This window comes from Nannobrachium achirus, assembly GCF_963921795.1.
Source record: "Nannobrachium achirus genome assembly, chromosome: 11".
In the NCBI taxonomy this organism is placed as follows: Eukaryota; Metazoa; Chordata; class Actinopteri; order Myctophiformes; family Myctophidae; genus Nannobrachium; species Nannobrachium achirus.
In genome coordinates this window covers 44,263,674-44,290,697 of record NC_137820.1, presented here as the reverse complement: position 1 = coordinate 44,290,697, position 27,024 = coordinate 44,263,674, and the positions used below count along the sequence as shown (strand labels likewise).

At 42.9% G+C, this 27,024-nt stretch overlaps 1 protein-coding gene across 5 annotated transcripts in view; it reads left to right on the top strand.

Annotated features, from left to right (window-relative positions):
- Positions 1 to 27,024, top strand: part of srgap1a (SLIT-ROBO Rho GTPase activating protein 1a) — a 125,623-nt gene that overhangs the window by 54,029 nt on the left and 44,570 nt on the right. For all 5 annotated transcript variants that reach the window (XR_013962481.1, XM_080736148.1, XM_080736147.1 and 2 more), the window contains exons 4-8: positions 6,348 to 6,410; positions 14,055 to 14,231; positions 17,415 to 17,543; positions 21,157 to 21,378; positions 23,082 to 23,183. Coding sequence is in view for 4 of the 5 variants with exons in the window: in XM_080736148.1 (XP_080592274.1) it covers positions 6,348 to 6,410; positions 14,055 to 14,231; positions 17,415 to 17,543; positions 21,157 to 21,378; positions 23,082 to 23,183 (693 nt within the window). In the remaining variant the exon portion in view is untranslated. The remainder of the gene's footprint in view (positions 1 to 6,347; positions 6,411 to 14,054; positions 14,232 to 17,414; positions 17,544 to 21,156; positions 21,379 to 23,081; positions 23,184 to 27,024) is intronic.

Here is a 27,024-nt window from a genome sequence, read left to right as displayed (position 1 = left end):
TTTTTCAAAAATAGCAGATCTACAAGCTCGCAGCGCGGCACTCGGTGCCGCACTGTGAGCTTGTATATCTGCTATTTTTCACTGTTTAAAGCATTCAATAATTCTAGGCCTAAATGGGGAAAGGAAGAACTTGGTAATCTTTTCGTACTGAGGGGCAACGGGGTGTGGCCAAACCTGCCCTTTGTCACACAGACACAACGTCCAACATTCACTGTGCACATTCCTGCACCCATGAGGAGAACACCTGTTGATTTGGGTGACCCCGTGACCTTTTCTCAGGCGCCATCATTAGGCCATACCTTTGATTATGCAAAGTGGGATGATATAGGCCACACCCAAGGCAGAGGTCTGCACTCTACTGAGGTGAAGACCTTTTTAGTTTGTATTTTTTTGTTTTGTTTTTAGAACCAATTGACTTTCCTGTTTAGAATATTAATGTTATATATAGTGGAAGTAATAGTGGAATGCTGTCTTTCTTGCTTGCACAGATCTTTTAATTCATTACTTTTTATTTATACATGCATACTGGCTTCTTCTACACAATCCTATTGGATTCAAGTGTGTGTTTGCTAGGGATCCTTTCACTTTGCTGTTGCACTGAATTTACGATGAGTCGTACATCAGGAACATAGGAAACCAGCTTTATTGCTTGGATTGATGGAGTTCTTTACAGCCTCTGCGTAAGACCCTCTATACCACCTCTGACTGTGTGTGTGTGTGTGTGTGTGTGTGTGTGTGTGTGTGTGTGTGTGTGTGTGTGTGTGTGTGTGTGTGTGTGTGTGTGTGTGTGTGTGTGTGTGTGTGTGTGTGTGTGTGTGTGTGTGTGTGTGTGTGTGTGTGTGTGTGTGTGTGTAGCTCTATATTTCTGCAGCTGTGTGTATAATCAAATGAAGATGCACGTGGTAACATGTGTTGTGTCACTCACTCTCACACACACACACACACACACACACACAGTGGCCCTGGGGCATCCTTCTTTAAAGAATGATTAATGTCACTGGCAATATGAAACCCATCACCCCCCCAAAGCCTGAGATGGTTCCTCCCTCTGCTCTGGGTGCATTCATCTCTTTAATGTGGTTAGCATACAGATGGTACGAGCCTAAAAGGGGAAACCCATTTGTAGGACCCTTTTTAATGAATTGGGACATGATTGGAAACCCCCAATTGGCATCGGCGTAAAATGAAAGGAGGCACGTCCTGATAATTATATTGCGACATTGGTTCTACCTCACCGCATGCCCGCAAAATCTGCAGCAGTTATTCCCTGCAAAATGAAAAGACCTACCCCTGTGTGTGTGTGTGTGTGTGTGTGTGTGTGTGTGTGTGTGTGTGTGTGTGTGTGTGTGTGTGTGTGTGTGTGTGTGTGTGTGTGTGTGTGTGTGTGTGTGTGTGTGTGTGTGTGTGTGTGTGTGTGTGTGTGTGTGTGTGTGTGTGTGTGTGTGTGTGTGTGTGTGTGTGTGTGTGTGTGTGTGTGTGTGTGTGTGTGTGTGTGCGCGCGTGTGTGACAGGTCAAAATACAGCTCACAGAAGACATTTTAGTTGTGGGTTTTTCCACTCCTATATTCGTTTTTTTGTCTGAAAATAGAGATGCCAGGTTGAAAGTTATTTCCACATTGTTGTCCATGCTCTTTTAACCACATTCAACATAGAGTCCCTGTTTTGGGAGTTTAGGACAAAACATTTCAAAAGTATCGAAAAAATGATTATACATTAAAAAAGTCAATCTGCAAGCTCACAACACGTCGCCATGTGTTGCGATGTCGTCGGTCATCGGTGAAAGCCCTTGTCCATTCTCAGCGTATGTGTGTGTGTGTGAGAGATAGAGAGAGAGAGGCGAGTGCACCTTGCCCGGCTCAGGTGACTCTAAAGCTCTGGTTATCCAGGCTTACAGCATGAGCTGTTTGACCCGTGTGGACAGGTAAATACTGCCATGCAGACCAGAGGGGGGGGGGGGGGGGGGGGTCAGGACTCAGGAGGGGTTGGCGTGAAGCAGCCCGGGCTGCCCGGCATGGCGCTCTAATTTCAGACATCAGTCTGACTGCCGACACACACTATAATCCTCTTTGCTCTCTCTCTCTCTCTCTCTCTCTCTCTCTCTCTCTCTCTCTCTCTCTCTCTCTCTCTCTCTCTCTCTCTCTCTCTCTCCCTCCCCACAAGCCTCAACACTGCACTGAGAAACACAGAGGACCAGATTGACTTACAGGGAAAGATACAGGGCAAATTGAGATTGCAGTCAGCGAGAAATTAAAGGAGTAGTTCACCCCAAAATGATGTTTTTTTCCCTATCGATTACTCACCCCATGAGTTCAATAATATATTTTTTAGTTTTTGTTGCTTTCCTAGGCCAATAATTTGATTATAATAAATGTACCCCCATTGATTCCGGATGGAGCGACAAATGCATTTGTGTCTGGACCTAGCCTGGTTCAGACCCTGAATCGCTAGCCACACCCCTTTACATTTTTGTTTTGGCGATTCAGGGAGTCTGGTGTTGCTCTCACTGAAGAGGTTTTCCTCGTTTGGAAATCCGTACGGCGAATCAGCGTTGTGAATCAGCGACTTGTGGACAGCGATTCCCAAACATAAACATTCCCAAACATAAACATTGTGTCGCCCGTCGCGGTAATTTGTGATCGTATCGATCTCGCTATGAAACATCAGTAGCAGACATGTTATGTTGTGTTTGATTACTAATTCGTAGCGCTCCTATTCTGCCTGTTTCTTTGGTTAGCAAGTAGCACTAGCAAGCAACAGACTAGCCACTAGCCAGCCACATAACAACACGACGTCATCTGCTTTGCTACTGTTGTGTTGGTCTGACGGTGAACCAATCGCAGAAGACTGCCTCTTTGGCAACGCCCATCCCATAAACTGCTGCAGAGGGAAGTGATTTCAGACTGAATAATGGAGTGAAACGAAATGCAATTCAGGCTGAGTGTCAGGCTAGTCTGGACCGCCTTCTAGCTGCATTTTTCGCTTTAAGCGCGTTTGTTAACTATGTTGTAGGCAGTGGTGCAATGGTGATTCAATGTTTGGGGGGTCGCGAACGTCGCTCAACACCTACTATACAGGTCCATTGATATGAATATATGCTCGTTTCTTTGTTAAAACAGTTGTCGAGGTGTGAACTTGGGGGGGTGCGAGACCCCGGCCCAGAAAAGATATGGGTCGTCGGGGGCGCGCAACCCAAGTTAAGGGTCCACTCTGATTTAAATGTACACTTTTTGGCGGTGTGATTTTGCAGTGTGTGTGAGCCAGGCAGTAGCAGTGCTTCATTCAGGAGAGAAACATCCACCTGGTGTTTCCAGCAGGGTAGAGATTCCTTCCACCCTGGTACCGCTGTTCCAGTGGAGTGTTTACACTTTAGACGAAGGCTTGTCAGCGTGGTAACGGAGTGTAGGGCGGTTTGTGTACCTCTACGGACATAAATTGGATCCACCTGGCTCTGTGAGGTCCTTGACCTCAGTAGATACTCTCGCTCACAGCGCGCACCCACACACACACACACACACACACACACACACACACACACACACACACACACACACACACAGAAGTGTAAAGCAGTGGTTCTCAAACGTTTTCATGTCAAGGACCCCCAACTTGATTTTGTCCGTCTGCAAATAGGTTGTGCCAGGGATCCCCGTAAGAGAAGTTTTGTGTTCAAAAGTTATTCCAAAAATATCACAATCTTACAGGACTTTTTGAAAATGAAAGATTTACAAGGTCTAGATTTACTCTACATCAGGGGTCTTCAACGTTTTCTGGCCAGGGACCCCTTAGCTGAGAGAGAGATGAAGCAGGGACCTCCACTACATATTGTATAGAATTGTGTTGCAATTTTCATAGATTTCTTACAGTTTAGACTTGTTTGACAGCACTGTCATTATGTTCGATTAATGTGTATTTTCAAATTTTTCAGACGTTTAACCACTTGAACCGTCAAATACTTTTGTCTGCTCTTCTTTTACCCTCTACAAACCTCTTTTTGTTATGTTGTGTACCGTATATTATATTGCTGTTGTTAGTCTTGCAGGCCATGTCATGCCAAACATGTCGCTGCTTGTACCTGGATGAGTGAGTGACAAATAAACCCTTTTGATTCTTGATTCTTCGAATCTTCAACAAGGCAATTGTTGTCTAGTTTGAAAAATCCATCCAAGTAATTTGCTATCATGGACGGGAACTGTGACTTGGTCAATCCCTGCACACCTTCCCAAAGGCCAAACACAGGTGTTTATCAATTTGTGACAAAGCAGATCTAACTTTCTGAGAGTATACATTTGTACGCTCTCAGAGTCAAATTAAAGAGTGATTGGTGGTGAGTTAAAGCACTGCAGTGGCCTAGCCAGGGTTCTAGGGCTACTTTCTCAGAACCTCGTTGCAGCTTATTGCTGGGAAAGAGCTTCCAGAATGAGATTAGGGGATGAATAATTGGGTTTAGAGAGAGACAGACTTGGGGGGCTCGGGCCAGGGCTTGAAACATCATACCAGGTAACAGCCTCAGTATCAACCGCTGACTTAAGAGGAGATCAAACATTCACATGTCATGTCTTATAACCTCATGAACGCGTGAGCTGTGAATCTGTAAAGGAGAAATGTGAGACGCGTAGTCAAATGAATAATAGAAGCGCCTATAGAGATCCATCATGACGTAACTGCTAGAGCGTGTCCCATGTGAGCAGATGCATTGTGGGTACGTGTCTGACGGTCTTGTTGCAGCATCATGGTTGATTGGTTGAACATGTTTAGAGAGGTATTCACGCATCACACAATGTAGTTTGCACTGGTGGGAAGTAGCTCAAGTACTGGACTGTTTTGATGTACTTTTACTTTATTTATTTATTAAAACAAATGGCCAATATTGTACTTTAAAAAAAAATCACTACAGCTTTGACAGCACGATTGTGAGTACTTTTATGTTTTGCCACTGTTTAGTTTAGTTTAGTTTAGTTTAGTTTATTTGATCACTCACATTTTTACAAGTCATACATCCACTTAGTCATTGTTACATGTGGTCAAAAGGAATAGGCTGAAGCTGAAAGCTTGTAGAAGCCTATCCTACTTATTCAATGAGTAAAATACAGTGATTAGTTATAGGAATGTTTGAAATTCAAGGATACATCGGCCTCATAGCAGATATGAGAATGGAAAATAAAAAATTAAAAAATAAATGGAAAATTAAGAAAAGGGAAAAAACATGTTGGAAGAATTTCCATATACATCAACACTAGCAATTCAGGAATCAGAATATGTTATAAGAGTATACGATTTTACCTTCTGGTGATAATTAAATAAATGAATAGATGAATAATCTACTTTTTTTCTCAAAAAAATGTAATTACATAAATGGAGATAAAGGAAACATGATAAAAGGATAAGGGTAATAATAATAATAATAATAATAACTGAAAAGGAAACATGATAGAATGAATGTACTTTTTTTTTTTTTTTTTTTTACTTACATAATAATTTAAAGTGTTTAGGATTTAAGCATACATCAGCCTAATAGCAGGTAAGAGTAAATTAAGAAAAGAAAAGAGAAACAAACAGACTAATAATATGGGTAATAATAGTAATCATAATAATAATAATAAGTGTAATAATAAATGGAGGTAGAGAAACATGATAGAGTGAATGTAGTTTTTTTTTTCTAGGTTTGTGTCCATGATTACGCATTGTCCATGATATTTTCCAGGTTAATTCAGTTGTGGCCTCCCTTTTGTTACGCTTCAGTTCAAATATGGTTACAGTACGTGCACATCCACTTTGGCTAGGCAAAGCCTGTGTTTTGCATTCTTTATCTGAGTCAGTTTGACATTTTTCTGTAGTAGAGTCCTGTAAATCTATTTTGATGCCTATAGGGTATTTTTGCAGAATGTTTGCCACAGAATCGGGACTGTGGGTTCATGTGTTTAATGGTTTGGGCTTCTGGGCACTTAAACTAGCTCCATGCTATCATAATTATTTGTTATTTTTTGCGACCGTCAGTCTGTCCGTCACGTCACATCACACTTTTGCCCTACTCTTATCTCCGGCACCGTTGCCCCTATCCATGCCAAACTTTGCACACACACCCCTTGGCTGCCACTGGACACCTACAAATTTTGCCCTAAAATCACGCAAAGCGGTACACAGTATCAACATGGATCTGTCCCATTTCCCATGTTCCCTCCTGATTGGCTATGATTGCCTTCTAAAGTTTGTTTATGCGACATGGCGGTCGCTTATCTCCCGATTAGGGAGTCTTACTGGTCAATCATTATGTATTTTTGCTATGCAATATTAAATGTTTTGGTATGTGTTTTAATTTAGTTTCTCTTCCCTTTCCGTTTCATTTTCAGAGCAAGGAAATAACCTTTCAACTCCAAGAAGACTTGATGAAGGTCCTTAATGAACTGTACACAGTAAGTACTGCTTTTTTGAGTGTTTTTGGTGACACCTCTGGTAGCTATGTGTCATTACAGCATCTGTTCATAGCTTGTTTTGCTTATTCTGACATCATGCTCTGATGTCACTGTGATGTCAAGGGGAACCACTCTACCAGAATGGGTTTGCCGCTCTGACATCACGCTCTCACTTCACTGTGATGTCACACTAACAGAATCCCTTTTATGCCCATATATGGAGTTCCCTGATGTCATCAATATTAATGATGCCCTGTTAGAGAGATCCCTGTGATGCCAGGGGAACAAATCCCTTTTATGCCCATATATGGAGATATGGAGATCCCTGTGATGCCAGGGGAACAAATCCCTTTTATGCCCGTATATGGAGATCCCTGATGTCCACAGCCCTGATGTCCACATCATATTTGCTTGTCGCCCTGAGGTGTCTTACTAGTTTATTTATTCCGCTGAATGTTCACCAGCAGAATAGCAATAGGGGAACTAGATTTAATGTGATTAATATAGTTTAAATAGTTTTAACTATAGAATATTAATACAAAACCAAATAAACAGTTAAACTTACATTACATTTTACATCTGCGGAAGCCCAGCATGTTGGAGCCTGTAGTTGTGTGACCTTAGAGGAGCAGGGCATTTAAATCACTAATCAATAATTAATTTCACTGGGTTGAGTTGTGCAGCCGGTTCTATTCGGCCACCAGCTGAGATTCATGCTCAATCTGGATGAGCTGGATGAGATCAATGCATGTATAGATTACCTTAATGATTTTTCAGCATGTCGTATAGACCCCTGCGTGGCTTGTACAGCAGCGCTTCCTGTGGCGTTCGTTGTCGTCAGTCTTTGGTGATCAAACAGTTTGATTGGGTATTCTATAAAGCTGCATAGGGACGGACAGTAGTTAAGAAAACAATCGATGTGTTTGTGACATGGCCTATTGAATCCTCCTCCCGTCCAATGTCCACACCAGGACACTTCAGACCCTTAAACCATGTTGGTTGTGTGTGTGCGCGTGTGTGCGCGTGTGTGTGCGTGTGTGTGCGTGTGTGTGCGCGTGTGTGCGTGCGTGCGTGCGTGCGTGCGTGCGTGCGTGTGTGTGTGTGCGTGCGCTGCGCACACGTGCTCATGAATTTCATTTGAATTGCCTTTAAAATTGGCCAATTTTCTACTATATTTATTCTATTATGGTTATTATCACATTAACTGCTGCAGTATTCATTAATTAATTCAATATAGAGTTCTCAAATTCTGCCCGAACCCGATCATACCCGAACCCGACCGACATTTAGGGTAGGGTAGGGCCAAAAATGTATGCTAATGAGTCGGAACGGGTAGGGCTCATTGAAAAAATTATTAATAATTAATTATTTTATTACTAAATTCTTTCCAAACCCGACCATACCCGACCCGTACGTTTTCGGGCTGGGTAGGGCTTAAAATGTATGCTAACTAGTCGAGCCGGGTAGGGCCTCTGGCCGGCCCAGTTAGGGCCCAGTTAGTGCCGGGCCTTAATTTTCAGGCCCGTTGAGAATTCTAATTCAGTAGCTTCTGCCACAGATTTTTGTGTGTGTGTGTGTGGACGACGAGCCATTGTGGCCCTCACAAGACTCCATGTCTCTTTCTCATTGGCCGGTGTGGAGTGGTTGGCTGGCGTGTTAAACACTAAATTCACACACATTTAATCAATTTAGATGTTGAGGTGAACCCGCGACCCACCAGTCATGATGTGTGATCATAGCTTCAGTTGTTATGGTAACGGCTTGGGACTATATTTGGAAAAGAAAAAGGAGCCGGGGGGTCACAAGGAGTTCAACACCTCGGGTCAATGAATGTGATTGTGACATAGGGCCAGCAGATGTGCACAAAATCAAATAGCATGATACTATGTCTTTCACCAAATACCTCTATAGATATTGTGACGAATAGGTTAATATAATGTTTTGTGTTTTTCACCAAATGCATAATAGATATTGTGACGATAATATAATTTTTTGCTTTCTTTCATTCCTTCTACAAGCTTGCAGCGCTTGTAGAGCTTGCAGATCATTTTTAGAAAAGTTTGGACAATTCTTTTATTTTAATTTTTTTTATCAATTTGTTTATTATATTTAATAAATAATTATAATCGATTGAATCGATTAATTGTTGCACCCCTACTACAATTCGTGACACTCCAGAGTTGAGCTGGTGGGACGCACACACACACGTTGCGTGCTGTAGGCTATGTACTGTATGTATGTACGTCTCCTCCTCCAGGCAGCTCCCTTGCTGAACCACACACACACACACACACACACACACACACACACACACACACACACACACACACACACACACACACACACACACACACACACACAGACAGCACAAACACAGCACAAACACTTGTAACTGCACAAAAGGTTGCATTTGTAGATATTGTACACTCTCACAGGGCTAAACCAGCACTGAGGAGTTTGCAGCGTGGGTGACTGTTGCATCAGAAAAAGCCACAGGGCCTGTGCGGGCCACCGCCAGTGAAATAACAGGTCTCGCCTGTCTTCTAAATCCATCCAACTAAAAGGAGCTGCAGCGTAAACACAGCAGCCCCAGTAAGAGGAGTGTTCTGCCCACGCTCACTCACCCTGCTCTCCGCTGGGGCCCGTTAAACACCACTGGTTCTCCACCTTTTTGAGCTTTGGACTCACTAGCACAGGGGTCTTCAACATTTTCAGGCCAAGGACCCCTTAGTTGAGACAGAGATGAAGCAGGGACCCCCACAACCTGTTCATGGATTCCATATAGTTTAGTCGTTTGACAGCACAATCATTGTGTATTTTGGATTCATGTCAATTTGTGTTTTCAGATATTTAACCACTTGAACCGTCAGTACTTAATAAACCTTTCACTCTGTACTCAGTCTGCTCTTTTTCCCCTCTACACCAAACCTTTTTGCCGAAAATAGCCGATCTACAAGCTCACAACTGCGAGGCGTTGTGAGCCCCCGTTTCGCCCCCGTTTTTATTTTATATTGATCGATGTTTGCCTATTATTTCTCCTATCCCACATCAATACAGCATGGAATTGTGGACAAAATCTTTATCCAACGATAACAAAACATTCTAAAGTTTTGGGTCTGAGAGACTAAATCTCATCAAATGGTAATCCGCGACTCTAATGGTGAATAAATAATGGGCCTTCATATGAAAACGGTTGAAAACCACTGCTGTATATTATTCTGCATACAGTGAAGCGTGTGTCTGCATTTAACCCATCTTAAGTATTGGAACTGGAAGCAGTGGGAAAGCTGCGGGAACAGTTTGGGGTTGAGTGTCTTGCTCAGGGACACATACAGTGGCTAGGGCGTGAACTGGGGACCTTCTGTTTCCCAGGCAGTCTCTCTACCATTAAGCTATGGCCGTCCCCACATTTCGATCAGTCCTCAAGGGCCACCACACCTCCCTACCCCACCTTTATTCATATATTACATCACTGCATTCATACTTAGTTGCGGTGTCGTGTGCCAAAAATAGCTATTTCCGGCTAAGATATTTAGTGTAGAGAGAGACACGAAGGCAGCCGAGTATAGAGCCCTTTTGAACTCCGATCAACTTAACTACGCACAAAAAAGTAAGGAAACGCAACTTCGGTCCATTATATCTCCCCTTTAATACCAGGGTTGCTATTGTGTTTTATATCATTGTTATCGTTGATTAGTCACCTTTACAACGAGTTACAGCTTGTAAGCATCGGGCATTTGTGGAATGAGCAGCACAGCTAAACATGTGGGTAGCGCCCTCCCAAAAAATTGCCAAAATGGACTGCAATATGTTCTGCTGGCATTCACTCTCATTTTGGGCTTCCCTGACACCGAAACAGGTGTCAGGAAACAAAGTGTAAAAAATGGCCAGTATGTGTTGTTTTCCTTATTTCTGTGGGAGATTGCAATCTTTCAATGCACCAAGCAACAAAGGTGAATACCAACAGTACAGTAGAGTATTGCAGGCAATTTTGACACATTCTTGGGGGGCGCCAAGTTTCCTAACTTTTTGTGCATAGTTTATATTTTGAGCTTTATTTCTTAAATTAGATGGATTTATGATATATTATTTGAACATATTTTAGATTTGAACAAAGGTAGAATATATATTTTTCAAACATAAAGAAATGTTCCCATGGACCACCTACAATTATACCTAGGACCGCTAGTGGTCCGTGGACCACCGGTTGAGAAACGGTGAGCTACACAATCCGTCCCCCAGTCCCCACCAAAGGGCAATAATCTCAAAACAAATAGGATTTATTTTGCTCCGTTGGTTCCACTGGCACAGAAATAACCCGTTTCTGGGGGAACCATGTTTAGATTGTAGAGCAGGGTGAGTCTGTATTTTGACTGAATGTGAGGTTTTAATGTGGACAAGCGTAATGCATCCACAGGCAAGCCAGCTGTAATTTACTGGAGCCGTTTGGTTCTGGCTTAAACCACAGGGTAGCCATATTGCTGCCGTCCTCGGGGAAAATGGCTGCACTGCATGGCCTTGTTCTAGGTTCACTATGTGGAAAGGTTTGTTGACTCCACTCCTCTCTCCTCTCCCTAGCTTTACAGAATCACACTACTATCCCACCTGTCAATAGTGCCCTCACTAATGACAATGTTCGTGTTATTGTCTGTGTATCATAGTCAGTAAGTTCTCTAAACTATGACTTGTGTGTGTGCGTGCATCATGGCCATGCCTCAGTGGTTCTTCTCCCAACTCCCACGGTGGGTGATTCATCAGCACAGTTCTTAGAGCGCTCATAATCCCAGTCCGTTGTGTCTCATAACACACTCTGTCCCGGCGTTTTATTTAGTAAGAGTTCTACGATCTCCCGTGTCGCGACCTCTAAAGAATTCAGTGCAGGCAGTTCGGTGCCACCTGCCATAGAGAGCATGAGTCACTTTCTAATGGATCGGCGGACTCGTTGGAGTGTGTGTAATTCCTTTCCTCCGATAACAGTGAGTCAAACCTCAGGAAGTATGCTTTAATCAGCAAGTCCCTGATGAAGTTGATGCGTTTCCCTGCATGGGGACATTATTTTGGTCTAATGGCCTCAGCGTGATGACAGGACAGCCAGCAGGCTTCAGTGCTCGTTAAGTCCACACACAATGTAAATGATATCTAGTACTAATAGTGGTATGTCATTGTAGGGTAAACTGTCTGCGTGCCATCATGTAGAATTTAATAAGACCTAAAATAAATTAGGCCAACTCCCTCAGATCATGGTTAATGATGCCGTACGTTATGATAATTGTGCCCTGATCACCACTATAAACTATGAACCATGCAGTACCTGATGCCATGCTTATACTGGATTAATGGATTAATGGAGGGTATTTTCTGGTCCCCTTGTGCGTGTGTGTGTGTTCTTTCACAGCTTCTCCCTACAGAGGGCTGCTCAAATAGCTGTACTTGCCCAGGGGGGTGATAGGGTTAGTGGTTGAGAATCTTGCTCTCACATGGGCCCATAGACGTGGGGGAGTCAAGTGTTAAGACTGGCGACCGTCCGTGTCCCATGCGATGAAAAAAGTAATCAATAGGATATTCTCTATAATAAAATAATTCACGGTTGTAGCCCGCTCAGCTACGGCTGCCCATAATGTTGGCTGGGAACATGGTGTCACATGGTCACATTGGTCAAATCCAGTAGAGCCCAGAGGTTTAAAAACCTGTTAATTAGTCTGTTCTAGTGGCGTCCGAGAGGTACTAAAATATTCTGCAGTATAAACGCCTAACAATTTCCAGATAGCCTTCACATCACCTACATTCAAAATCACCTTTCTGCAAAGCGTTTATGCTTTGCAGACAGTCAATGTGTTAGATCTGTTTTCATTCTGTGCCACTACTGTGACAACGTTGTCACTTCATTCCTGGCTAGCTGAACAACTAGCTCCCTGTTATATATCATAACGTCTCTCTGGACAAACTGTACATGAGACGATGCCTAGTCTACTTGGAAATGCTTGAACATTACACCAACAAACAGGCATGAAGCGCGCGCGCACACACACACACACACACACACACACACACACACACACACACACACACACACACACACACACACACACACACACACAGCTCAATGTGACGCTTTGTTACACATGGATGCATGGATGCATCCCCCAGGGAAATTATTATTATTAATTTAATTATGCTGTGTGTTGACTGTTGAGTAGTTCCAAAAGTAGACGGTTTTGATGAACTCATCAAACGGCATATTTTCTGCGTGAATTATTTGTACTGTTGTTTAGACAAAAATCAAGCAGCAAATAAACTGCAAATAACATAAAGTCACTGCTTATATATATATATATATATATATATATATATATATATATATATATATATATATATATATATATATATACACACATACTTACTGCCTACTCGTATACCACGTAAGTCGGACTTGCTAACGTTGCAAGTTGGGAATAACCCACTTGGTTATGCAATAACCCTTGTACCCGTATTTTTTACTCACATTTGTCCATAGTTACTGGGTTCCAGTGTGACAGTTGTGTTGGAAATACAATTTTGAATGGGCTCCAGTGAGTGCAGAAAAGATGTCACATTAATACAGTTGGCTACCTGACCGTTATACTAATTTATTAATTACACGCACGCACACACCCTCATAGACGGCTGGCCTCTTGCACGCTGAGCCTCACCGTAAAAAAAGAATACACGACAGACTGACAGACCCATGCCTTTATGATACAAAGTCATCTGGTTTACCATATCTTTATCTTCTGTCATAGCTGCCTTTACAGCACAAAGCCATAGGAGCGTCACATAATTGTGAAAAGAAATCACCTCGTCCGACGGTCAAGTAACTTTTTAATCCACTTTAATTCTCTTTACTCTAGAATGACTTGCCCCGACAAGCCTTAATGTCAAGCCCTGCTGTATAGAGTACTGTTTGAAACTATAGGCCTATAACTATAGTGTTTGGGTGACTGACCCAATGGCAAGCTTTACGTACTTAAGCATTCTTCTTGTTCTTGATGTCATCTCTGAGAAAACTGAAAAGAATTCCAAATTAACTGTAAATTGGTTTTGGCAATAAATTATTGCATATGAAATTTATATGGATATTCTTTGTTCACAATGTAAGTATATGGGAGAGTCATAAGAGTCAATAGCTCTGGTATATAGGCACTAATATGTGTCATGACCTGATGTCATCACTGCCCATACAGCTATTAGAAGGGATTGTTCAGTATTTGGGGACCTCCTTGATTCCATTTCCCAGAATCCTCAGCTGGAGTGCTTGTCCTCGCTCTAACCCTCATTTCAAACCAGACTGTGTCTAAATTCACTCAGAGCGATGAAAGCAGCTTGTCACTTTTTATTTTTATTTTTTTTAACTGCAATGATTTGTGGATCCTGTGGTCCGACAGTATAAAAACAGAATCTGTCTTTGGTTTGTGTGTTTGTTTTTTGGATTTTCTTTTTTTTTTCTTTTAGCAAGGGGGGCTGCCCATTGTGAAACTAATTGGTGATGACTGATTTTAGTTGGCAGTTTCAAAGTGTTAAAATTCAGACTCCAAAAATAGTTACCAAAATGACAAAAATGTATGTTAAACATTAAGTGACTTCATTTTTGCCCCCCGTTTTGTCCAGGTGATGAAGACCTACCACATGTACCATGCAGAGAGCATCAGTGCTGAGAGCAAGCTGAAAGAGGCTGAGAAGCAGGAGGAGAAGCAGATGGGAGGAGGCCCCGTGTTCAGCATCCGCCTGGAGGACAGACACCAGAGACGGAGCTCCGTCAAGAAGATCGAGAAGATGAAGGAGAAGGTAGACTGCGTCCCACGAGTAGTGTTGATTTTCACAGCAAATGTTGATTTAGTTTTAGTCATAGTCTTTTGGATAAGATTTCATTTAGTTTCAGTCATATTTTAGTCATCTGAAATGTTTCAGTTTTAGTCTAGTTTTAGTCTACTAAATATCTTAAGATTTTAGTCGGCTACATCTACAGTTGATTTTGTCGACAAAAAATTATTTTGGTGAACTTTTACTCTTGGTTGCATGCTGAAAATAGCCAATCTACAAGCTCACAACGCGTCGTGCTGCGTCACCTTGTTAGCTTGTAGATCTTCTATTCTTAGAGCACAACACCCGAGCGCAAACAAACATAAAATGACTTGTCTCCTAGTTCTACTGGAACTCTTCTCCACTAATCCCTCCCTAACATTGTAGTGTCGTTTTTTTTCTCATCAGTGACGAACATTTTAGGCCATAGCTTTAGTCGACGCCATGTCCTGAGACACTCTGACCAATCCATGATCTGTTTATCCCAAGTTGATGATGAGATTCTGGCAGACTCTTTGAGTGCTTATGATGGTATGATTGTGACTCGTTGGATTTCTACGCTGTGTTTCTGTAGGAGGTGTACTGTCTGCAAATGGCTCTGTCTGTCGTTCCGTCTGTGTATCTTTCTGTGTGCCCTACTGAGGATGTACGTCGTCTAGGCATTTTCTTTTTACAGCGTGGCTCAGCGTGCAAAAGGCCAGCAGTCTCTGAGAGTATGTGCGTGTAAGCGTGCGTGTATGCGTGCATGTTACATTGGAACCACACCGTTTCTACTGTGGATCCCGAGATCCACTTTTAGTGATTGGTGATTTTATAATCATTGGGTCTGAAACCTTGACAAATCGATATGTCATAGAAAAGAAACGTTGGGCCTAATTACTTGCGCCAGCAGAGCGTGCAAGTACTGCGATCGGCTGGGTATGTGTCGGTGTCCTTTTTGGAGCGGTGAAAGCGCTCCCAATGAACAGGTATATCCGTGGGTATGTGGCTGGCTGGCTGGCTGGCTGGCTGGCTGGCCCTGTCCGTAGCCTGGGCAATACCTTGAGTGGCCACACACAACACACTAGTTAAAGGAGGGGCGCTGTTTTGTGCAGGCCAGGCACACTCACCACTCACTCACAGGCACAGTTTACACTCACTCACTCACTCACTCACATAGGGTACAGCTGCTCAAATTCACCGCTCCACTTCGAACCGAGGTTTGATTTTTTGTTTAAGCCTGTAGCCCAATCAAGGACCAGCATTTCTGGCAACGTCATCATTAACAGCCAATGAGGGTAGTGGTGATGTCATTGGCATCGCCAATGGTGATGGTAAAGTAGGCCATACATGTCCTACTTGTGCACAAGGAGCAAGTTGGCACCTCAACAGAGTGCAGATCTAGTATATGCTGCGCCGCCCGACGGCGTTGCATGCCGAAAGCAGACCTACAATCTCACACGTTGTAATCTTGGTAGGTCTGCTGTTTGCCATTGCGTCAAAGTAAGAATCGGCTCTACAGGTCTGTTACGGGTCCATTTGTTTTCATTTTGTACACAATGCAGGAACTCAAAATAAAAAAAAAGGTTTGAGAACCGCTGTCATCGATGACTGATGTCACAGTCACAGACTGGCCGCAATGAAGTCAGAGACCCACATGAAGCCCGGCCGGCGGCCGCTATTGGAAGCTGTCTTCTTCAATATGGTTCTACGTCTCTGTCGTGATTGTGACATGACAGACGGGGACTGAACGTCCACAGGCTGCATGGGACTGACTGCAGCGTGGCCTCGCTCCAAGAGCCTCACGGGCCTCAAGAGGTCCTTGAAAAGCACACGATGGCACGCTGTCACAGTCATATTAGCACGGCCTTGTGTTCTCAGAAGCCGTCTGTTTTCTGTTAAAGCTCCGTGACAAATGATTTAATGACCGCAGGGAATAACTTCTTTCTTTCTTTTCTTTTTTTTTTACACAGCTCTGCCGAGAATGCGTTTGCAAAGCGTTGTGTGTGTGTGTGTGTGTGTGTGTGTGTGTGTGTGTGTGTGTGTGTGTGTGTGTGTGTGTGTGTGTGTGTGTGTGTGTGTGTGTGTGTGTGTGTGTGTGTGTGTGTGTGTGTGTGTGTGTGTGTGTGTGTGTGTGTGTGTGTGTGTGTGTGTGTGTGAGTCAGTGTCCATTGGTCAGAGGACAGTGACTAAGAGAGGAAGTAATAGAGTAAGGATCGAGGGCTCAGCCAGAGATATTTAGCTTTTCATCTCTCATTCGTCTTCCCTGTTTGTTTTATTTGTATTTTTTCTTACAAACATGTTTCCACTCACTGTGTCACTGAACTGTGTCATCTCTGCTGTGCTCTGCGATGATGCCACGTTGCACACAGGAGACTTGAGCCATCGCTTGTCGATGAAAGGAATCCTCTGCTCATTAAAGCTGCACTCTGTAATGTTCATGTCAGGGGATTCGAACCCGGCTTTTTACCACTGAGCTAATGGAGCATGCCTGTTCAGTGAGGGGAGACATGTTATTTTGACCACAGATATAAAGAGCTAGATGCCTCGTTCGCCTCTGCAGTTAATTGGAGCGATGTGCAAAAGTTCTAATCCGGACTTCCTGGAAAAACTAAGGGAACGCTGTCAGTCAAAGTGACTACTGGCCAATCACAGCGTGTCTTTTCTGAGACTTATCCAAGGACTACAATTCAATTCAACAGAGCTAGTTCCGATGTTGCGCTGCTCAGCTGTTCTTACAGGCTGCATACGTAAAGACCAGCCCCCACCTACCTCTGATTGGCTTACCGACTTCCGTATTCGTGACGCACGCGGAAGCAATGGACACGGAAGCGATGAGGATTCCCTTAGTTGCTCAATGCATACGCCCCCTAGCCGAAGGAGGCGTCTACCTTTCTATGTCTATGATTTTGACCTTCAGACAGACAGACAGTACCTCTGGTCAACCATTAGTAGTCCTACCAGGCTACAGTACAGGATCAAACTTTCTAAATAGAAGAGCAGGGAGACCAAATGCAACGACTAGAGTTGTTAATTATGTACATATTATACATATGTACATATACATATACTGTACGTTGGTCATTTTTTTTTTTATTCATAAACAAAAGTAAAATTCCTATCCACTGTCTTGTTTTTAATTCTTTCCCCCTCCTCTCTTTCTCTTCCTCTCTTTGTCTCTCTCTCTAGCGCCAGGCCAAGTACTCGGAGAACAAACTTAAGTCCATCAAAGCGCGGAATGAGTATCTCCTGACGCTCGAAGCAACAAACTCCTCCGTTTTCAAATACTACATCCACGACTTATCCGACTTAATTGATGTAAGTATGAAACCGTACATCCTGCATCTCATTGATTCTTTCTGAGAAACGTTTAACCTAAATGTATATTATTTGTTAGAACGTGCACTAGTAGGGAATGATTTCTGCTGTCAAAGATATGATATAATAATCTGTTATCGACATACTGGAACAGCCCCGTATGAGATGAGAAGGGCCTTTCTGTGTAGAGTTTGCATGTTCTCCCTGTTTCACCTAGGGTAGATACCCTCACAAAAAAACATGCATATATATGTTACAGTTAGATTGGGTAACTCAGTTAGACCATGGTAAGAGCACTCGTTTTGTCTTTCACCACACACCAATCACCACCAGATGGCGACAACAGCCATTCACTAGTGTAGGCGCTGACGTCACTCGTTTGCGACTCTCTTTCCTTGTTTACTAGCCTAGCTCGGCTGTGTTTAGCCATTAGCTTACTATGCCTAACTCTAACCCTAACCTTAACCTCAGTAAAACTATGCCTAACCCTAACCCTAACCCTAACCTCCGTGGGGTGAGGCGCTAATATTCCTGCCGACGCTACGTTGTTGTGGCTCAAAGCGACCGCTTTTTCCGCCCCGCGCCGCACGACGAGCGCTCCGTTTCTTGATCTAACCGTTTCTCTATCTAACCGTGACATATATATATAGCCAAATAATCAAAGATCAGACAGAGCCTTATGACATCTAAATTGAGTGATTGAGTTAAAACTGTGTGGAAACTATTTGGAGAGACACAGAACCAACGCAAAGACTTGATTGTGGTCCTTTTGAGACGGTATAATAATATTGTTTTTTTTAGGATAGGTTTGTTACCGCTGGTTTTATCCCTTCTCAATTCAGTGAACTTAGATTTTCCCAGACGTATCAGATCTCCGATCGTCTGGCTATGCAAGACTATACGTCCTCAACATAAACATGACCAGGCACACGCGGTGATCAGACAATGTGGAGACTGAATCACATCACAGCGGCGTTCCTTTTCCCTTGCAAAATCACCCTCTCGTAAAAACTGTGTCATGTTTCTTCACACTCCCTCGTATCATGGAGCTGCTGCTATTCACACACAGGACGTTCACACAGGCCTTTGGAGGTTTAATAGTGGTAGGAAGAGAGTGATGAGTTTAGCAGCGCAGCCTTCATATAGGGGAGATGTCAGGACACATCTCCCTCTATCGGGGTTAAAATGCCTGCCCACACAGCTACAGCCACCAGTGGGGGGGAAATTACTTTACTCAAGTACTGTACAATTGTGAGGGACATTACACTTGAGTATTTCCATTTGTTTCCCACTTTATACTTCTACTACTCCACTGTATTGCAAATGCACTTTTTATTCTATGGCAGTAATTTGACAGCTTTAGTTACTTTGCAGATTTAGAATATTAATACAAAACATAAAATATTAACCACTCAAGCACAATTTTATACATTCGCTATTTGAAAATGCCTTCAATCTCACAAGTGAGCACATTGGATCAGCTATTTTCGAAAAAGTAGAAAATTCACACTCACACGCTGCTGCTGCTGCCTTCAGTGCCTTATGTTAGCAATGGCAGTCGGCAGATAGTCTACTAGATGTGCTAGGCTACTGTGTCTGTGTCCCCACTCACCCGCTGATCGGGGAGAAATACACGCTCTGTATGCGAGTTGTCTACGTCGATCCCTCCACCTGGCTGTGTAACCATTTTCTCAGAGGGCTTTGTTACAGGGAAAGGGGAAAAGACGGTTGAAATTATTAGCAAAACCAAAAACAGTGACGATGTCATGCTACACTTGTGTGTGTGTGTGTGTGTGTGTGTGTGTGTGTGTGTGTGTGTGTGTGTGTGTGTGTGTGTGTGTGTGTGTGTGTGTGTGTGTGTGTGTGTGTTTCAGCAAGGGAGCTGCCTGGAGTAGGAGACGTACATACATACAGTACATACTGTAGCCTACAGCACGCAACGTCGTGCACCGCTTCAAACTGTTTTCAGAGAGACCACGTGACTTACTGTATCATACATGATCATTTTGGGCCGTGTCATAGGAGCTTTAAGTACATTCGATGCCAATACTTTTGTACTTTTAACCAAGCAGAGTATTTCTAGGCCTATATTGTGGTACTGCTACTTTTACATGAGTAAAAAAAGAAGAAAAAAAAGAATCTCCATACCTCTTCCACTGGACATCATAGCATTTCATTAGCACAAATAGGTGGAAAAACAACATTTTGGTCATTGTTTTTCAGTATGTCTCTTCAGACTGAATGGAGCGAGAGCGGGCACGCATCCCTGTAACCCACTTTATTTTTGTGTGAATTCCAGCTGGTTGTAGGTCAGCAGCTCCCATTGCTCAGCAGCGCTCGCAGCTCTTTACCTTGCCTCGCCAGCAGAATGCTTCGTGTGACCTCCCACAATCGATGAACATGACTTATTTATAATTTGGCCTACTTATTATTTTTTGGGGGGGATATGCGCCATCTTTTTAGCTTGTCGTTGACCGAGGAGGAGAGAAGGGCTTTTTTTTTTCTTTCCAGACAGGCCGGAAGGACAGGGGAAATGCGAACTCCCCTCTGTGTCATCATCACGCTGTGTGGAGAAATTAGACCTCTTTCTCCGCTTGGCTCTCATACTTTCACTATGCTGTGTGCGTGCGTGCGTGCGTGCGTGCGTGCGTGCGTGCGTGCGTGCATCTGTTCTGAGAAGAAACCTTGGCCTCTATGCTCACTTTTTTGAGCATGTCAATGTGTAACAATTCCAAATTTGTTCTTTGTTTTTTCACTTCCAATTTCACTATCCTACATCATGTACTGTAAGAGTTCTCTCTCCTCATTGGATCAAATTGCTATCCCAGTCTGAACTATTTCCCCTTTACTAAATTGCCGGAGAGACAGGAAGACCCCTGTGACTGAACAAGAACTCTGAAGCAATGGTTACAGAATCATTACAATGAATCAGAATATCAGTGTATAACAATATCACTTATTTTAACAAGCAATATCACTTACACTGCTTTAATGGCCAGTAATGTTTCAATAGTGGGTCAATTATTGAGCCCAATTTGACATCTTTATAATGGTGACATAAAATCACTGGAAAATAGTTCAGCATACCCTACTCATGTCAGTGGAATGTACTGAGCGCTGTAGACTCACTATCCAATTAACTCCCTAAACTTCTCCAATTCTACTTTTAATGGAGGTTGTATAAAATGTGGACATGCCCCATTCCTCCTCAGAGCCTAGGAGCCTAACCCTCCTTCCCCCCCAAAAAGACTCTGTACGATAGTGTATCTTGCCGGCATGCGGTCCGTTGCGTGATGGAATTAGTCAGAATATATAATAAAATTATTCAACAGTCATTTTAATATTAATGATTCAAAAATCATGTCCTATCGTCTATGTCCAAATGTCCAGGATCCAAATTCAAAAGTAGCAGATCTACAAGATCAAAACGTGTCGCTTCGTCACACTTTCGATCTGCTACTTTTGATGCTTTTGTGTGACTGTTGTATGATCAAGTAGGCCCTACTTAGTAGGGTATTCATTTGCAAAAGAAAAGGGTTTAGAAGTTTAAATATGGAGATACAGTAGGTGGTTTCAGCCTGACCGCAACACTGTGCTCTCCTTCCTGTGACAGTGCTGTGACTTGGGTTACCACGCTAGCCTGAATCGAGCCTTGCGGACCTACCTCTCGGCGGAGTACAACCTGGAGACGTCGCGCCACGAGGGCCTGGACATCATCGAGAACGCCGTGGACAGCCTGGACCCCCGCAGTGACCGGCAGAGGTTCATGGAGATGTACCCCACCGCCTTCTGCCCGCCCACCAAGTTTGACTTCCAGTCGCACTTGGGAGATGAGGTACGGTACAGTCATCCTCGAGACCCCCAGTTTGATATGCACTATCAAGGAGGTCCCCATATGATAGTAAAGTGACAATTTAGGGACTTTAAAGACCTTTTTAATACCTAAAAGAAAGAACCGAGTAAATATGATGCCTCAACTCCTACAATTCCAAGTGTTTGTCAGGGTGGGGGGTCCCCAGCTCAAATATGATTATTTTTTTGGGGGTAACGGTTTGAAAAGGTTGAGAACCACTGCACTAGGCCAGTGGTTCTCAACCTGTGGGCCGTGAGGATATTGCAAGTGGCCCCCCACATGATTGGCAAAACATAGCAAACATAACAATATAAAATGTAATTGAATGGTATGGTATGGTTCTTCTTTAAAACCTTGACAATTTGGTTTTCATTGTGATTCCAATAAAAGTATACCATGTTCGTTCCATTGGTCCAAGCCAGAACAGGATCTATTGATTGATCGTTTAAACATACATGCTCTGGGCGCCCGCTGACCTAGTCGTCAAGGCGCATACCACATACTAGGCTATGATGCCTGCTGGTGTCGCCGGTTCGATTCCCGATCTGGACGACCTTTTCCACATGTCATTCCCCATCTCTCTCCCCATTTCCTATTTCTACTATCCTATCAAATAAAGGCATAAAAAGCCAAAAAAAAAATATATAAAAAAAAAAAAAACCCTGATCCAGAAACGATTGAGATCCACTGCACTAGGCCATGCCACGGACCACCCATTTGATATACATTTATTTATTGTCCTAGTGTCCTTATTCTGGGGACATTCACAATGCGTTGCAATGTGACACGTCCTGAGCTTGTAGTTGTGGATGAACTAACGTGTCTTAGAATAATACAGTGAGTCATCATTACGATAGGAATATAACGGTTCCATGAATATCTTTCACTACAGCTCCACTAAATTTAACCCCACATGTTAGTTTTCTGCTAAGTTCTGCAAGGTTTCTTTTTTCAAAAGAAGAGTGCACACGGCCAACCCATTACATTGCATGGAAGCAGTGCTGTGAATTTGACGTTCTATGAAAAAGTCTTAAACTTAATGAGGTCTGATTTTTAGTTGTTGCTTAATTGCAGCATTTTACTGCTGTCTGTGCTGCCAGATTAGGTTTTTATAGGGGGCTGCGAATAACAAATGATGTCTCACAACCTCCTACCCTGCAGCCTAGCAGCTGCATGTGTGTGCAGAGGTTTTTACTGCTTGGCTGCCACTGGCTACCTTGTATTATTGTAACTACTTGGCTATTGATTTTAAAGGGGTCCATATTGGGATTATACCAGCAAAGAAATAACGTTTTATTTGATTTATCCTTCAACAGTGGTTCAGATTAGCCAGTAGCCTAATCACTTAGATTTTCACTCTAAAACGATTTTAACTTTAAAACACTCATTATCTACCAAGTTTATTGAGAGAGAAAAAGGCAATGCTCGTGGACTGTACAGTGCATTGGAGGTCTTCATGATGCTGCCTTCTCCTGTTCAATGACTTCTTTGATGGGCAAGACGCTTTTCTCTTGCGTCTCCGTCTTCTTCAACTGGGCCTTGTCAAATCCAGAGATCTCAGTCATATCTGGTTTGTCAGACATATTTGCATTATCTATCAAGTAAAGGTAGCTATGCTGTAGCACAAAGTAGAAATGGTGTCATATTGTCCTTGATGCATTGGTGCACTTCTGCGTTTGTTGCAGGTGAGTCAGATCTCGGTGCAGCCGCCGGTGAACGGGGAGCTCATACTGCGCTTCCAGCAGCTTCAGTCTCGCCTGGCCACTCTGAAGATCGAGAACGAAGAGGTAACGCTACAGTTTTAAAATCTGTTTGCATCTGTTTGCATCGCACACTATCTCTTTGTCATCGTCACATACATCGCTCATCGCTGTCCGTCTTTTATTTGTTAGCTCAAGCTACCAGGAAGTACACAACGTTTGGGCTCTATGCTGTGTGTTATTTGGTGTGTTATATTGAGTCTGACCGGACCCAGCTGGTATCCTCACTGTTAGTGTTCACACGATCTGTACTGTTGGGAAAAATGATTTAAACATGCATCTGTGTGAGTGCGTGCATGAGTGCGTGCATGCGCAAAGTCATGCCGCGGGGGCTTCGTGCCCCTGTCTGCCAGCCTCTCTGAAAGGATCATCCTGGTGGGTCAGCTGTGGTGGGTGCCGTTGCCTTGTGTTAGGATCACCAGATGGCCTTTCTTCCTTGGCGCACGGTGCCAGCTACATCCTGCCCGCTCCAAGGGTGGCGAGGGCACCGGGACAGCGCTACAGGAGAGCGAAAAACAAGCCAACTTTAAGTCAGTCCAGGAAAGGCTTCAGGGCAGCGCTTCGTAGAAGCACAGCTGTTTCCTTAAACCACTGTGACACCATGAAATAGAGGAGGAAATGGGAGGTGAATTATTTATTTTGTGTGGCGACTGGTGAGTGGGAGCGTCACAATCTCACAGTTTGTGGGAGGACCCATGGATTAAAGTTCTCAGTTGCCATGACTGATTTCAGTCATTTGGATTCCATAGAGTCCATAAACAGAGAGCGATGCCAGCAGCACTCACACTCCTCAAGTCCTGCAGGTACTTCTTTTTTGGTTTAGTTTTGCGACGGCAACAGGCTTCATCAACGATGAAGGCATACAGTAGATGCACTTAGGGTAACTACTTAAATCCTAAACTTGGTTGACCGGAGTCCCTCACGGCTCTATACTAGTGAATTTCTGTTTTAGCTATACATTAATTATATTGGTTGAAAAGGGCAGATCTGCTATTTATTTTCCTGCAAACATTTCCCCCAATACGGTGCTGGATTGTAAGTGGTTACACACACACACACACACACACACACACACACACTTGTTTTGTCATCTCCGCATCGTGTCACAAGATAAACTCAACGTAATGGATCCCTCTCGAGGCCTTACATGCTAAAACCCTGACAATCTACTACCTTCCGCTTTGCGGGGAGTGTATTTGTTTTTCCCTCAGATAAATCACAGGGTAGCAACATCAAAGCGTGTGTGTGTGTGTGTGTGTGTGTGTGTGTGTGTGTGTTGTACAGTATGTGTGTGTTGTGGGCCAATGAGCAGATTACAGATCTCACCACATGAGTCTGTTGAAAGCTATAGACGTCACAGCACTTTTAGACTTTTTGTTTTTTTAGATGAGATATGTGTTGGTCTCATGCTGACATGAGCCTCACTGATGTCTGCCATGCAGAAGTACTGGACTGTGTCCCAAATCATTCACTCACTCACTACTCCCTGTTCCCTGTCTGGGCCTTTCTGTTTACATCAGTGCTTCTCTGTGGTGGAAAGTAACTAGTTACATTTACTCGAGTTCTGTACTTCTGTACAATTTTGAGGTATTTCTTTTTACTTTACTTCTATTCCACTACATCTCAGAGGCAAATATTTTACTTTTACTCCACTACATTAATTTGAAAACTTTAGTTACTAGTTACTTTGTAGATTTTGATTATAATTATGAAACATACATTAATCACTTCAGCCCTATATATAGTTTGGCTATTTGAAAATGTTATGCATTTGAAAACGTACATTTCGTACTTTAAATATATTTTGATGCCAATACTTTTATACCTTTACTTCAAATTATTGTTCTTCTTTTAAAATACTTTCGCTTGTATTATAGTATTTATTTTCTATATTGCAGTATTGATACTTTTACTTAAGTAAAACATTTGTGTACTTCCTCCGCCACTGGTCCTTGTTGGGATACTGACTGAGCTGGACCCTCTCGGTGTTCTCAAAGCCATGTTGTAATTGAGCAAATCTGTGGTCCTCTGGTAACTTGGTGATGTGCTGAATAATGGATGGATCTCAGCAGCTTTCTAGCTGGGGGCTCTTCTCTCTCGCATGCCTGGCTCCTCTCCTCTCCTCTCCTCTCCTCTCCTCTCCTCTCCGACCGCGCAGCAACAGCTGGACATGCTGACCTCCAAACTAGGGATGGGACGATATGAAAATTTCATATCACGACAATGTGACAAAAGATATCGCGATTTACGATATTATCGCGATAATCAAAATCCATTATCCTGGGTCCGGAACATTTGCCAAAAAATAGCAGATCTACAAGCTCACAACGTGTCGCAAAAAAGACGTACGTATATAAGTACCTTTTACCAATAATTATAGAGGGTTTAAGTGGTACCGGATATGCAGCTGGGCAAATAAAAGGTGAATTGATCCCAGTGCATGACGGAGCGGAGGACAATTTCACGATAAATTAAATCTCCACGATACGCTTATCGTGAGAGTTTTTTATCACGATAAACGATAATATTGCTTATCGTCCCATCCCTACTCCAAACGCCCCGCCCCCAGAAGCTGCCAGGGAGGGACCAGCTTCATATTAGTGGTCTCCAAATAACATGCTGGGCTTTCTTCTTCCCCTGTCACCAAGGGCAAGCTGCCAGTCATGGAAAAAGTACTCACTTTTATTTTATTTTATTTTTTATTTTTTCTTTTTTTTTTTGTAAAACTATCAATACCTCACTATACGCTGTTACAAGTAAGTGTGGAATTCAGAATGTACTTGTGTAAAAGTATGAAAGTGTGGCATCAAAATGTACCGGTACTTAAAGTACCAAAAGTAAAAGTACAAAATGTTTGAAAATAGACGATCTACAAGCTCACAGCCAAGGTATAAAACAGGGCTAAAGTGGTTAATGTATATTTTATAATATTATAGTTTATATTATATCTGCAAAGTAACTAGTAACTCAAGTTGTCATATACATGTAGTGGAGTAAAAGTACAATATTTGGCGTTAGGCTTATTATAATTACATTTATAATGCACTTACAAGGCTTCCTAACACTTGTTAAAAATGTTTACAATCATGTATAACGGCTTATAAAAAGCCAGGTTTATGCAGCAATATGAGTGCTGGTCATAATGCATTATAAGCCCAGCGGAACGGCACAATATGACTACCATAATTTAGTAACTTATATAGTGTCTTTGTTAGATGTTTTATGCATGCATTATAAACATTTATACAAGTGTTACGAAGCCTTATTAAAGTGCATTAAAATGCATTATAAATGCGACTATAATGAATTAATAGACCCGACCTTTAAATACAGTGTTACCATTTTTAGGTAACGTCAAGCAAAAATAATCTTCTTTTCTGTTGAACCATTCGAAAACACCAGTCAGCTCAGACTACCATGTTTAGAAAGGTGGAAGTTTATTCATGTGAGAGTTCCCTGCTCCGCTTCCTTCCTGTGCCGTCCCAGGCTGTCATTAGCTCTGTCCCAACCTGCCGCGTGTTTTGGCTTTTCCCAGCGAGACGGATGACACTGTTACTGCATCCACATTGTGTGTGGAGGCAGGCACGTCAGCCATGTAATCCATCACTGTAAACACATGAAAGAGAGCCCCCTCCTCCCCTCCTCCCCCCTTCGCTTGAATTCCACCTTGTTATTCAGGTGGTTTCAAACGCCAAATGAGTCATGGGTCAAACAGTTGGGACACACGCACACACACACACACACACACACACACACACACACACACACACACACACACACACACACACACACACACACACACACATAAAAATCCCAAGCTATAATCCATTCTCATCGTTCTCTGTGTATTACAGGTCCATGAGGAATC